Below are 15,227 nucleotides of genomic sequence, written 5' to 3' on the forward strand. Positions count from 1 at the left end.
CTCTCTACATGGGGCTGCCCTTGTCCCAGATCCGGAGGCTGCAGCTAGTGCAGAATGCTGCAGCCAGGCTGCTGATGGGTCTCTCTATATGGGACCATATCCAGCCTGTGCTGAGGACCCTGCACTGGCTGCCTATAGCGTACCGGATCTGGTTCAAGGTGCTGGTTCTAACCTTTAAAGCCCTATATGGTATGGGGCAATAAATAAATATAAATAAATACCCCGCCCTCCCCACCGAGGCAGGCTCAGGGCGGCTTACACAAGAAAACAATAAAAAACAATAATATACATGTCAATATAAAATACATGATAAAATTATTAAAAACATTAACATATCAAAGGCAATATAGCTATGGTAAAGTGCATTCAGAAACATACAATTCGGCAGTACCTCCACTCTTGGTGGGCTCAGGCTGGCAGTAAATTTGGCACAGGGCATAGATGGTAATGTGCAGCTCCTTACCTGAATGCCTGATGGAAGAGCTCCAGGGCCCTAAGAGCTGCAGGGCCCTAATCTCATCCAGAATCTCATTCCAATAAATTGGAGCTGCTACAGAAAATGCCCTGGTCCTGGTACTTCATTAGGATATCATGCCATGGAGTCCACCTTCCAAGCAGCCATTTCCTCCGGGTGAACTGATCTCTTTCACCCGGAGCTCCATTGTAATAGCAGGAAATCTCCAGGTACCTCTTGCAGGTTGGCAACCCTACCAACTGGAGATGTACAGCTTTTGTGTGTGTGTGTTTGTGAATGTGAGGAAGGTCATGCATATGAAAGTTCCCCTTCCCATGAAAGATATACTGTAACAGAATGACAGATTGTAATGGTTTTATGAGTTGTTCCTGTAGGGAGAAAGTGCACAGTGTTCATGGAAATAAACAAGCCTGAAGATAGCAAGCACATGAAAGGACTTTTATGGAATAAGGCTGCTTCAGAATTAGATAGGAGGATGGGAAAGAGAGTTCGTCTCTCAGATACATAAGCTTTGTTGTATCAGAGCTGACAGAGTTAACAGTTGTGTCAGAAATTAGGGGAAAACTGAACGATATCTCTGAGGTATCTATTTCATTAATCTTAAATTGTACCTATATCTGTGTTTCATGCTCCTCCTTTCTTCCCTCTGTGATTTCAGCATCTCTGTGCATATGAATGTGAGTTTTTTAATTAATTGAGCAAATACATTTTCTAGATGCAATAAAAGAAAAAGTGAAGCTTCCAGTTGTTGCCAAAGAAAAAGGTAAGCATCATTTGTAAAGCCCTTGTTAAGTTCATGAGACAATTTGTTATTCCTCTCTTTACTTGAACTTGGCAGAAGGTACTGGATATTGATATTCACAGACTGCATTCATCACACTGATCTTTAGGCCTGCATAGGTACGGACTCGTACTGCAACAGACAAAATAGTAGTTTATGCTAAACTAGTGAAAGAGTGGCTCTCTGGCCCACTTGTTTTTCAAAACCAGATCCAATATTATTCCTAGCATAATATCCTGGTGGAGCAATATTGGACCAGTGCAGACCGGCACAAGTTAATGTCTCATTCTGCTTTTCATTTAATGTTCCATTTTATTCTTCTATAAATAAATAAACAAACACAATTTTATTGTGATTATTTATTTATTCCATGTATGAGCAAATGCAAATAATAAATGCAATCCAAAATACACACAGTTTTTGTCCTATTTGTGTACGTACTTCATAATTCCCTTACAACACAGTATGCTTTGACTGATATTTGTTATCAGGACAATATGACAACAAATATCTGTTTAATTAGTTTTATGTGTTTATCATGGAACAAATGGTTGTAGACATCCACCTAGACAAGTCTGGGTGTGTATAAACATATATACATCTTCCATAAAAAAAGTAATTTTGTAGATGTGAAATACTAATCATTATAACACATTAAATGTTCTATGGTAGATTTATTTATTCAGAGAAGAATGTGATTTAATTGGCCACTTTTTGCATGTTGATTAAACATCTCCTTGTTACTTTTGTAATGCTGTTTCTCACCTTAAATGGATAAATACTGTATGTACACATTTGCTACATATCTGTAAATCTAATAATGATGTATGGCCCCAATCTGTGGATACTTAAATCCGCCTACTGGGACCACACTGATGCAAACTTGGGGTATCCAAAAATACATTGGGGATTTAAATTTCCCCCAAATTAAAAAAAAAAATCCCAGTTGAGCTGGAGACAGCCGCCAGTGGTGGTGTGAACTTCAGACTTGACCACCCTGGTAGAGAATGCCAGGAGCAGCTATGGGCCTGGCTGCCACGGCTACATACTTTAGGAGTGGCTATAGACCTGGCTGCCATGGCTGCAGACTCCAGGAATGGCTTGGATCCCAGCTGCTGCTGTGGCAGATGCTGAGAGAGGCTCCAGGCCTGCTCGCACTGGCGGAGCACTCTGGAAGCCGCTTCCTGCCTAGCTGCCATGGTGGGGTGCTCTGGGAGCCACCCCAGGCCCGGCTGCATGGCAGAGGACAGCCTCTGGGGCTGGCCATGGTGTTGGAGAATGCCAGGAGCCACTCAGGGTTTGGAGTGGCTCCAGGGTACCATTGCTGTTGCCACAGGTGGGTGATGGGGCCTGGAGTAGGGATGGGTTTCCACCACCACCCCGTGAGTCTTGCAGGCCTCCCACTTGTTTTGCACTAAAGTTCTTTCTAGCAATATTTGTTACACGAACCTCTGTGATTTCATCAGTGCAGCTATATAAAAGAAATGAATGGCATACATGATTCTGTGATAGCTTCTCTTGCAAGTTGGGAGGAGAGCTAATACGGAGGCCATTTGAGAAACAGGAGGATGTGAATAACAACTGCATGAGTTATACAGAGACAAACACAGAGATGTGTACTTGTCAATGTAGTGCAGCCTTAGTGCAGCCTTGCTGGATATAAACAGTGCAGTTATCAGCAGAGTTACATCCTTCTAAGCCCATTGACTTCAATGGCTTAGGAGGGGGGTTCTTGGTCTAGAATTGCACTGAGAAGGTGCATCAAGGGAATCATAACTCCAAGTAAGACTTCAGTATGACAAATCAAACATTTTACTTTTTTGCTGAGGTGCCGGGGGTGGTGCCTCCCCTGCCACCTCAGAAATCAACAATTTACAGGTAAGAAAAAAATCTCTGTTAATGCTGCTCTCATTATTATTATTTTCTTGGCTGGTATGTCTTTTTAAAAGTTTGACATCTGGATGCTTGTGTGCAAGCTAAGGTGCTCTTAAATGGCACATCTGCAAGCTAAGCAAATTGGATTTTTTTTTCAGCAGCAGCCAAACCAAAGGAAGCAAAGCCTCCAGTTGCCCAGAAACAAAAAGGTAAATGTCCTTTAGAACTATACATTAGGCAATTCTGTGATCAGATTCATATGCCTTTTCTTGCATTCTTTTTCTGTCATTAGATCATTTTCTTCCATACTATGGAAAGCTCTTGTCAATGATGGTGAAAAGGGAACAAGAATGTTAACTCTTATTAATCAGTCTTTGATGTTATTGATACTAGTAAATAAAGCTTGTTTCTTGAAAGTCTGATACATTTCTGACTGTCACTAGAACTCTTACATATGTATGTTCCTGTGGTCTTGTGATTCATTTGCACTGATAGTAATATCTGCTAATAACTTCAAACCAAGATTACCTACCGTGTGATTCTTGTGGCCTCCACATAAACTAAACATCAATATATCTAATTGTCAGTATGGCCAAATATGTGGATACTTAAATCTGTGAACATAAGAAGAGCCCTGCTGGATCACACCAGTGGTCCATCTAGTCCAGCATACTGTTTTACACAGTGGCCAAACAGTTCCTCTGGAGGACCAACAACAGAGCATAGAGGTCAAGTCTTCCCCTGATGTTTCCTCCTGGCTCTGGGATCCAGAGGTTTAGTGCCTCTGAATGTGGAGGTTCCCTTCAGTCACCATGGCTAGTAGCCACTGATAGACCTATCTAATCCCCCCCCCTTTAAAGCTGTTTATTCCTGTGGTAATCAGGACAATGTTGACAGGTTTGCATAAAAATCTGAAACCTTAAAAAAGAGGGATTGAATTTTTAAAAAAGTATAATAGAGAGGAGTTGTCTGCCCTTGTATCCTGGGAGCCTCCTTCCCTTTTACTGCTGTTTCAGAGGATGGCCAAGGAAATGCAGGACCTTCTCCCAACCACCACCCCGTGTTCCCCTTTGGCTTCCACTGCAATTTGAGGCTGATTACTGGGACACAGGATGTGTTAATAGAGCAGTAGTGGGCGGGGCATATGGCTGGGCAACCAGATCAGCAAATGAGGGGATGGCCAGATAAGCAGGCACAGCAGTGGGAAGGGGGTGGGTGTACAAGCCAAACCCCCATGAGTCTCACAGGGAGGGGAGGAGAAAGAGAGAGAGGGAAAGAAAAAAAAGAAGGATGGGGAGGAGAAAAAGAGAGGGGAGCATGAGTGACAGAGCAGGGGTGGAGGGAGACAAAAAGAGAGGGAGACATAAGTGACAGATAAGGGGTGGGGGAGGCAGAAGGAGTGGCTTGAGTAACAAAATGGGGGAGAGGGGAGGAAACTTGGACTTCAGCGGCCTTAGAACTTGGAGGTTATTATACATATGCAGTCAAGGCAGTTCCGGGGAGAGGACCAGACAGGCTTAAAGGTGGCTTGGGTATTCTTGTATCTACATGTCCTAAAGTGGACTGTATAGAACTGCACTCTCTGAAACGCCCGAATGGGGTCGTTCTACTTATTTGGCCCAAGGGTAGTTTCCTAATTGTAAACACCTATCTCCCACTCGTAAGCCAAAAAGTAGTGATAGAAGACAACTGGCAGCAGTTGGAACAACACATAGGGTCCCTTATCATAGACTATCAGAGGTCCAAAGTTTTGTTAGCAGGTGACTTAAATGCCCGAATGGGGTCTAACAATTCCCCATTGGCCTCTAAATACAAGATCTGTTTAGATGGTCTAGATGAGGATATGGAACCTCAGTACCAAACACACTGCTCTAAGGACCAGATTGGAAACTTTCCTGGGGCCTGTTTAGCAAAGCTAGCGTCAGGTCAGGAATATATATATTAAATGGTTCCACCATAGGCGACAGACCGGGTGAATTTACCTTCTTGGCTGGGACAAGGATCAGCAGTGTTGATTACATGCTAGTGGATAAAGAGCTGCTTTACTCCTTGGAAAATTTTCAAATTCTGCCATACCTAGAAGGCGATCACTTTCCACTTCATCTCCAGGTCTGCCTAGATTTGGAGGCACTTCATTCAATATACCCAATTAATATTGTTCCACTAGAACGTCAAGGTTGTTGGGTGAAATGGTCCTCCAAGTTGCACCTAGAGGTGAAGGCAGTTCTAACAATTGAAAGTTTACAGTTGTACTGCCAAGCTTTCAATGCCCCCATAAATCCAGAATATGCACTAGAAAGGTATGAGGAGTTAATTCAAACATTGAGGCCACTTTTAATAAGTTTCCCAGAAGGAAGGCAAGTGGGGGCAAAGATACCCTCTAAACCTTGGTTTGATCAACAGTGCTACAAAGCAAAAAATGATTTAATTAAGGACTGAGGGAAAGAACAGACATAGGGTTCCCAAGTACTTACCGTTATCCGGCAGGGGAAACATGCTCCCCGGCTGGACCATTCCTCCCTGTAACGCACCATGCCGTCGCCAGGAAGTGATGCTGGGTGACGCTCTGGCAATGGGACTGAAAACTCGATGGTACCATCAAGTTTCCAGCCCCATTGCCAGAGCATCGCCCGGCATCACTTCCTGGTGACAGCATGGTGCGGCACGTCTGTTGTCCCTACAGGAATGATCCTGTGAGGACGTCTGTGTCCCCCGCCGAATCACAGTAAGTACTTGGGAAGCCTGAACAGGCAGGAAGCCTCCAATCTCCTCTTGGCACAAATGAAGGAATACAAACTTCTGGTGGCCAAATGTAAAAAAGAATATACCAGGAAAATGTGAGCTAAACTAATAGAAGCAGCTAGAAATAAAAACGCATCTCTGTTTTGGAGACTGGTGTCAAATAGAGCATCAACAGGGGCCCCATCACTATCCATCTGTATTTCTCCAGATAGTTGGATGTCATACTTCAAAAAAATGTATGAGGAGCCCCCATATGAGAAATACATACAACCTCTTTCTGAACATCCAATAGGAGAATTGGGAAAATGGGCTCCTGCAACTGCTCAGGAGATAAAAGCATACATAGGATACCTGAAGAATGCTAAAGCACCCAGCTTAGATGGAATTCCTCCTAAATTACTCAAGGCAGACAAAAACTGGTGGGGAACTCTATTGTCCTCTCTGTTCACCTTTATTGATGAAACAGGGCTCATCCCCAAAGACTGGGGTACGGCCATTGTGGTCCCCTTTTATAAGAAGGGCAAAAAAGAGGACCCGTCAAATTACGGACCAATCAGCTTTCTAAGTATCATAAGCAAGTTATACGCTGTGGTGTATCAAGTCCTGACAAGTCCAGACATGTCCAGACAAGTCCAGAGACAACGTCAAGCTTCGCTCCAAGAGACAATGGACTATGCGGATCCTAGCCTGCTCCAATCAGGGGGCTAGATTCCTGGCCGAGAGCCAATGGGACTCTCGGTCGCTGTAAATAACATATTGAGAAGTGTGGGTGTGTTTGGGGTGGCAGTTTCTCAGGGAATATAAGCTGGCCTGCGAGCCGGCCAAAGTCGTCTTGTTCCTGATCGAATAAAGTACGCTTTGCTGAAATCACTCTCCGTCTGCGTACTTTTCACTGGTGACAAGGATGGGATTCATCTCCCTCTGAACAGAGACCACGTTCCGGAAATCGCCGTGAGCCACTGCGCCAAATTTGCCACCGCCACCAGCATCGAGTATCTTTGAGAAGCGCAGCTCACCGCACCGCTCCCTAGCTCTGAGCATCACGCCGCTGACCCCGAGACCAGCACCGCATCGCCTTATGGGGTCAGGGCAGTCCTGGGACATCGGCTGCCGGACGGTCGTGTGGTCCCGGTTGGCTATTACTCACGGACTCTGTCTGCGGCTGAGCGCAACTACGCGCAATTCGATAAAGAGGCCTTGGCTATTGTGGCGGGGGTGAAAAAATTTCAGCACTACCTGTATGGGCGCCCATTCACAGTCCTCACGGACCATAAGCCGCTGCTGGGCCTCCTCGCCCCCGACCGCCAAACTCCCCAGATGATCTCGCCCCGGGTGTTGCGATGGTCCATTTTCATGGCTCGGTACTCCTACACCCTCATTCATTGCCCGGGAAAGGCGATGGGCCATGCAGACACCCTGAGCCACCTCCCAATACCTGTCTGCCACCCAGATCCAGCTCCCGTTCTCCAGGTTGCACTTCTGGAGTCCCTCCCGGATCAGCCAGTCCACGTCAAGGAGGTGGCCCGCTGCACCTCCAAGGAAAAGCTTCTCTGTCGGGTCTTAGACTGGGTGGTGAGGGGGTGGCCAGAGGCCAAAGGGGACCCGGACTTTGCTCCCTTTGCTTCCCAGAAGGATGAACTGTCTGCCCACAAAGGCTGCGTACTGTGGGGAAGCCGGGTGGTCATCCCTAAGCCCCTAAGGGAACGGGTTCTCACCGACCTGCACGAGGTGCATCCAGGGGTGGTGTACATGAAAGCCTTGGCCCAGAGTTAAGTTTGGTGGCCGGGGCTGGACAAATACATTGACGATGTAGTAAAGAGGTGCCAGCCATGCCAAGCCTCACGGCCAGAACCCCCCTGAGCCCCGGAGAGGGCCTGGGAATCCTCACACCGCCCCTGGTCCAGGTTACACTTAGATTTTGTGGGACATTTCCAGCGCCAGCTTTTCTTCATACTTGTAGACTCCTACAGTAAGTGGCTGGAGGTAGTCCCAGTACCCTCCACGTCATCGAAGGTGGCCATCCGGGCAATGTGGTGGATCTTCAGCGCCCAGGGAATCCCCGATACACTGGTCACAGACAACGGGACAGAATTTACCTCAGTGGAATTCCAGGACTTCACGAGGTACTATGGTATACACCACGTCCGGTCGGCCCCGTTTCATCCCGCGACCAACGGCCAGGCAGAATGCATGGTCTGCACAACAAAGGATGCCCTCTGCCACCTGGACTCCTCAGATTGGGACTACAAACTGGCGGCTTTCCTTTTCAGCCAGCGGACTACGCCCCACACCACTACGGGGCGCAGTCCGGCAGAACTTTTTCTCGGCCACTGCCTGATGACCTGGCTGGACTGCCTGCACCCCAATCGAGCACCAGCAGAGGCACCACCCACAGAGGACCATGAGGCGGCCAGGGGATTCTTCCCGGAGTATCCTGTGTATGCCAGAAACTATGCCAGGGGGCCAGCCTGGATCTCAGCACGAGTCATACGAGTTAAAGGCCCCGGATCGTATGAGGTCTCTTGTGAGGATGGCCAAGTTCTACACCGGCACATCGACCAGCTATGCCACTGGACAATGTCATTGGACCCCGAGGACTCGGACATGGCCGAGGTTCTGGAGACCTCACCCCAGGCCCAACTCCTGGTGGCCGACCCTCGGCCTCTACCCTTGGTTGAACCCAAGACACCTCTTCTGGAGGCACCAGGGATGCCAGCACTGCCGCCCCCAGCACCTCTCCCGGCCAGCTCACCTCCGAGGGCTCCCGGGGTAGAAGCAGCAGCAGTCCCTGAACCTTGCCGCTCTACTGCACCAGGAAGTTACCAGCCCACCTGAAGGACTTTGTCTGTGGGTGCATTGCGGACCAAGGGGGGAGGGGTGTGGTGTATCAAGTCCTGACAAGTCCAGACATGTCCAGACAAGTCCAGAGACAAACATCAAGCTTCATTCCAAGAGACAATGGACTCCAATCAGGGGGCTAGGTTCCTGGCCGAGAGCCAATGGGACTCTCGGCCGCTGTAAATAACCTATTGGGAAGTGGGGGTGAGGTTTGGGGTGGCGGTTTCTCAGGGAATATAAGCCGGCCTGCAAGCCGGCCAAAGTCGTCTTGTTCTTGATCGAATAAAGTATGCTTTGCTGAAATCACTCTACGTCTGCGTACTTTTCTTACGCCAAACGCTTACTACATTTATAGATTGGCTTGAACAGGAGGAGATTTTAGTGGAAGAGCAAGCTGGCTTTACAACTGGAAGTTCCACACTTGACCATATTCTGACACTGCAACATCTTATAGAAAAATACAGAGCTAGAGGACAAGCGTCACTCTACACAACATTTGTTGACCTGAAAGTGGCCTTCGGCACAGTTCCCAGAGCTAGGCTTTGGGAAAGATTACAGGCTTCGACAACTAACAAGTGTTTGCTGTACCTTATTCGGGCTCTTCACGAGCAAACTGCTCTTAGAGTGAGTTGTAGTCAGTTAGGGCACCTGTCAGAACTCATCCCAACATTTAGAGGGGTCAGGTAGGGCTGCCTTTTAGCCCCCACATTGTTTCTCTTTTACATTAATAACCTGGTAAGTTTCATGAATGACACCAGTTTTCATCCCCCAAAACTAGCAGATCAATACATCCAAGTGCTACTGTACGCGGATAATGCCATTATTATCTCCAGAACTCCTACAGGGCTGAAACAGGCTCTGAAAAAATTCTGCCTTTATTGTGAAATTAATCATCTTAAAATTAATCATCAGAAAACAAAGGTCCTGGCCTTTGGGGAAAGTACAAGGTGTTGGGAGCTTCAAAGACATAAGCTGAAGCAAGTATCCGGCTTTAAATATTTGGGAGTAACGGTGCAGGCTTCTGGTGCCAATAAAATTAATAACAGCAGCCCTGCTGATGTAGGAGAGAAATCAGCAAATAGTATTCTGAAATTCTACCGGACACAGGGGGGCTACAATGATCCGGGTGCATTTCGCTTGTTCAAAGCCAAGGTGTTGGCCCAGTTAGAGTGCTAATTCAGGTACCCAAGTGTGTATCAAACTCCTGGGTTCATTTGGAAACAGGAATGACCTGGGTAGAAGCTAGGATTTGCATTCTTTCCATATATAAATGGATAACGGGCAGTATTAATCCAAAGGGGCTGTTCCCTCTCATCCTGCATGACCAATTTCAGAGCAGTTGGCCACAAGTGGTCCAAATGCCCATTGAAAAGCTGGGATTTCCCTCCCAAGTCCTCCTAAATCTTGGCATAGATTGGACAAAATTGATTATTAAGCAGAGTGTGCTAGATTTGGAGAGGCAAGCAGACATTTGCAGTTCACCAAATCAGCAAACAGTAGATATGTGGTTGCTCCTGCAGCCTATTTATATTTTCTTGAATCTTATAATACCAGAAGAGCTTTCACCCTAGCAACGAGCATGGCCTTGCCGTCCGCAGTAATAGAGGGATGGTACAAAGGGATCCCTTATGCGCTCAGGCTCTGCACATGTTCCCAGACTGAAATAGTCTCTCTGGAGCATATCTTTTTAAATTGCTCTTTCCATATAGCGAGCCAAAAAGAAATCATCGGCCCACTGCTAGAAAGGTTCCCAGGGTGGTCAAACAAAATTAAATTAGAATACCTGTTGTCAGATAGGAATCATCATACATCAAGACAGGTGGCTAGGTTCTGCACCCAGGTATATAAGGAATGCAAAAAGCGAGGCAAAATTTTTTAAAAACTGACTTTTTAAATGGTTTAAAAGGTTTGAACAGTAGCTTTACTTTTTCCTTTATATTTTATATAACGTATGAGCTTTTATGTTACTAAGGTTTTTACTGGCTCATAACCAGCTAGGATAGTATCGGGAATTTTTTATCTTTTGTCTTTTTGTCTTTTTTTTGTCTTTTAAATTGTTATGTACTGGTCGAAGACTGTAATAATAAACTGACTGACTGACATCCTAATATGGTATGGTCCTGTGCGTGGCTTGTGATAGGCTTGGGGCCTCTGGAGCATGGACAACTACCATTAAACAAATTGTATCATTTGAGAGCTGGGTTTTAATGCCTGCAAACCCATGCACAGTTTGTCCAATATATGTGATGCTTTTGAGATTAGAGATAACTGTCTGTCAAAAGATTCACAAATACCATGCAAGTTGCCCAGTTTTGCACGTGCTGCAGCACATGTGTACTTTAATGACTTTGGCCTGATCTTTTCTACATGCAGAACTTTACTGCTGCCTTCAGTGATTTTTTTCAGTCAGCCAAATGTATATAAATACAAGAGGACTAAGAGGGAAGGGGAAATCGCATCACCTCAGCTGGTCCCTATGCCCTCGTCTCTTGCCCTGTCAATCACCTGGTTTCCTCCTTCCTTTCTCCTCATCCTCCCAGTCAACTGTTTTTGTACCCCCACCCAATTGACTAGCTGTTGCTTTTCTGTTTGAGCAGTTCATTGTGAGTTTTTTTCTTCTTGTACTTTTTTTTTTTGCTGTTTTTAATGTCAAGTCTGCATATGTGCACAGAGGTTACTGGGAGGGAGGTTGTGGTTAACCTCCAATATATATTTGTAACTTTTCATTTAATTTCATTTCATTTGTAAACATGGAGGAGCATATACCCTAGCACTGAGTGTCTCCCTTGTGGATTTTTTAACAACATGGGAGGGTCAGCCATCTCTATTATATAGATAATGAATGCTGTGTTTTCCAGAGCAAACTATGGTGCTGAATGTGTGTGACAGGACAATGACATTTTGTCAAAAATCATAGCCTCACTGTGTAAATTGCCTGTAAGCATCCATGTGAAGTACTGTGCTTGATTAGACCTCTCTGTGTTTTAAAACAATATTAAGTGACATATCACATGGATCCTATAAATAATATCTGTGAAAAGTTATTGCAAGAAAGGCTACTTCCAGTGAATGCAAAGATTCAGTGCCCTGAGGAGATAAAACTCACATTGTGATAACTGTTCCCATTGGTGCAACCTCTACATCTTGTCCAGGCCTAAGCTAGGGTTGCCAGGCTTGACTTGGCAATCAGCAGAAGACCAGGAGTAATGGGGAGATGACTGCTGGTAACAGCATAATATCACTTCTGGGAATCCCCACCCACCCAAAGTGATGCCATACCTTTCTAGGAATCACTGTAAACTTTATGGTAAAACCATAAAGACAGAAGTGGTTTTAAAGTTTCCAGAGATCCCTACCTGTATAACATCACTTCTGTTTTCCCCGCAAAATTGACATCATGATGTCACGAATGCCTTTTTAGGGTTTTTTTTTCTTCCCATTGGCCTCTGGAGTGCTGATGGTAATGCCTGCTTGTGTTATAGTGCTTTGGAGGAAAAGGAGTAACATCATCCTGGTTCCTTATTTATTTATTTATAAATATTAAACAGAAATACAGTACTGCAATGTTGAAATTACATAGAATACAATAAAAGTAACCGATATGACATCAAATATATTTGTATTAACTCTGACTCAGTAACAACAAACTTAAAATAACTAATCCTATATCCAACAATAATTCAACAATAATTGACTATACAAAAGAGTTATAGAAATAGTATTCCTTTAGGGTGAGAGAAATGGAAAACTGATTCATTGATGGCAATAAATTCGATTGTTGGATACCACATTTCAATAAAACAGGAAACATACTGATTCGAATCAAATTGGGTTTGCTGATCTAATATTTTTTCCATTATATATATATCCCATATTTTATACCGATCTGATAGTGAAGGTTTGTTATTTTTCCATAATGTTGCAATAACTAGATGAACTGCAGCAAATAATAATGCTATCTCTGTATTGTTCCAAAGATTCAACAGCGTTATCTCTGGCTTTAGGGGAACTGAGTATTTGTGATATTAAAAATTTGGTATCAAATTTGATTCCAAAAGGACTGGATATATCTACAGGACCAAGTGTGGAAATAAGAACCTTGATCACCACACTGTTTCCCGTGGTTCCTTTCTACCCTGCAACGGTGACATAAGTTGCACTCCATGGCAACATTTCCCCCAAAAAATCTAGGGCCATAATAATATGGGAGGAATATGGGATTTCTTCAAGTGGCCCAGAGCTTCTGGAGTTATTTTCAAGGCTCAAGGAGGAGTCAGTTCCCGCATTGCAATGGTAACATCAGGAGGGAGCCTTGCTGTGTAACTTGCAGAAAGGCTTTGTACTGAAGAGAAGAGATTTTTTTTTAAAGACAGAACTGGACTGCTGAAGGCACAAGAAACCAATACATGTACAGTATACATTTTAATAGTCTAGATTATAATAACATTGTCCTCAAAATTATTTTTTTCTAAATGATCTCTCTCTCATGTCTGAAAACAGAAGGCAATTCAGTTTGAACAGTTGGCCAGTACTCCTATTGACAAAATGGTTACTGGTTACCAATATAATAAAGTTTTAGTCCAGTGGTACCTTTAAGACCAACAAATTTTTGTTCAAGGTGTAAGCTTTCATGTGCATGCATACTTCTTCAGATACATTGAAATGGAAGTTACCAGTCCATACATATAGGTAGAGGGTGAGCAACAAACTGGAATAACAAGCTTAGTTTATATGGTCACCATTTGTTTGGTTTAATTCTGGGGGGGAACAGTGAAAGAAACTGATAGATTACATTACATTCTACTATTCATTACATTACGATCTACTATTCTGATCTACTATTCCAACTAAGAAATAAATAAAATAAAATAAAATAAAGAGGATATATAGCCCTTCTGGGGTATTGGTGAGAATACAGATGTAAGCACTGAATGACATTAGCACAGGTAGTGAGATAAGAAACCAATATCCCTGTTAAGTCCTGGGGATTCCATTGTTCTGAGTATTGTAAGAACTTGTAACTCAGCAATTTCCATTTCTAGCCCTGAAGTTTCTTTGCAATAAAGTGGCTACTTTGAGGTCACCCACTGAATGTCCTGGAAGACTGAAGTGTCCACCTACAGGTTTATCAGTCTTGTGATTCTTGATGTCAGATTTGTGTCCATTTATCTTTTGACATAGGGTTTGACCTGTTTGCCCTATGTAGAGAACTGAAGGGCATTGTTGGCATTTAATGACATATACAGTGTTAGAAGATGAGCAAGTGAATGAGCCTGAGATAGTGTAGTTGATGTTGTTAGGTGCAGTGATTGTGTTCTCTGGGTGTATGTGGAAGCAAAGTTGGCATCTGGGTTTATTGCAGAATCTGGTATCAGTGTCCGTGTTCAAGTTAGATGTTGTATTATTGTGGGTGAGAAGTTGTTTGTTGGGGGTCTGTCTGTGTGCAAGAAAAGGTCTGCCCCACAGTGTTACAGAGAACTGTCATGATTCAGTAGAAGATTCACTGATGATGCATTGAACTGTTTTTAGTTGAGAGCTTTTTGTGACTATTAGTGGTGTACTGTTATTGTCTCTTTGGGGCCTGTCATGTAATTGGCTTTCTCTGGGTATTGTTCTGGCTCTGTTAATCTGTTTCTTAACTTTATCAGGTGGATATTTTAATTCCAGAAAGGTTTGTTGTGGATGTCTCAGGTGAGAATTTCTGTCTGTAGGATTGAAACAGATGTGGTTGTAGTGTAGAGCCTGATTGTAGACAATAGATGTTTCGGATGGTAGCTGGATGCATATACATATGTTTGTCCATCAGTAACTTTTGTCATGTTTTTGTAAAATGGTGTCCAGAAAACGTATTTCTTGCATTTGTCCATCAGTAACTTTTGTCATGTATTTGTACAATGGTGTCCAGAAAACATATTTTGTGCATTTGTCCATCAGAAAACGTATTTCTTGCATTTGTCCATCAGTAACTTTTGTCATGTATTTGTACAATGGTGTCCAGAAAACATATTTCTTGCATAGACTGGTTCATTGTCACGTTAATGGTGGGGTGAAAGTTGTTGAATTCCTGGTGGAATTTGTCCATGGCTTCTTTACCATATGTCCAGACAATAAAGATGTCATCAATGCAATGCAGGTATAAGACAGGTATCTAAGGATAGTTGCTTATAAAAACAGTATTTTTAAGTTTTCTTTGAGCCTCCTGGATGTTGTCAGAACTATCCATGATGACAACAGCTCCACCTTTGTCTGCTTCTTTAATTATAATATCTGAATTGTTCCTGAGATGGTCTATGGCCTTCCTTTCAGCATGGTTGACAGTTTGTTGTATATGTGATGGTGTTTGTTGTTTACATGTGGTTTGGACTCTATGGCAAAAGCACTTGATGTAGAGATCCAGTGTGGCATTGTGACCATCAGGAGGAGTCATTGTGGAGTCTCGGTTTTTTGTAGTATAGTTTTGATGGCAGTTGGTGGTTAGTACGGAAGACAGGAGGGCATGATTTGGTCCATGGGGTC

General features: G+C 44.0%; 1 protein-coding gene across 1 annotated transcript in view; it reads left to right on the top strand.

Moving 5' to 3' along the window:
* The window catches only part of LOC107107107 (triadin-like), a 181,568-nt gene that overhangs the window by 110,688 nt on the left and 55,653 nt on the right, over positions 1-15,227 (top strand). The window contains exons 23-24 of the mRNA XM_015407344.1: positions 1,191-1,238; positions 3,290-3,340. Of these exons, the coding sequence (XP_015262830.1) occupies positions 1,191-1,238; positions 3,290-3,340 (99 nt within the window). The remainder of the gene's footprint in view (positions 1-1,190; positions 1,239-3,289; positions 3,341-15,227) is intronic.

The sequence above is a fragment of the Gekko japonicus genome, unplaced genomic scaffold, assembly GCF_001447785.1.
Source record: "Gekko japonicus isolate JY-2015 unplaced genomic scaffold, Gekko_japonicus_V1.1 scaffold252, whole genome shotgun sequence".
Lineage (NCBI taxonomy): Eukaryota > Metazoa > Chordata > Lepidosauria > Squamata > Gekkonidae > Gekko > Gekko japonicus.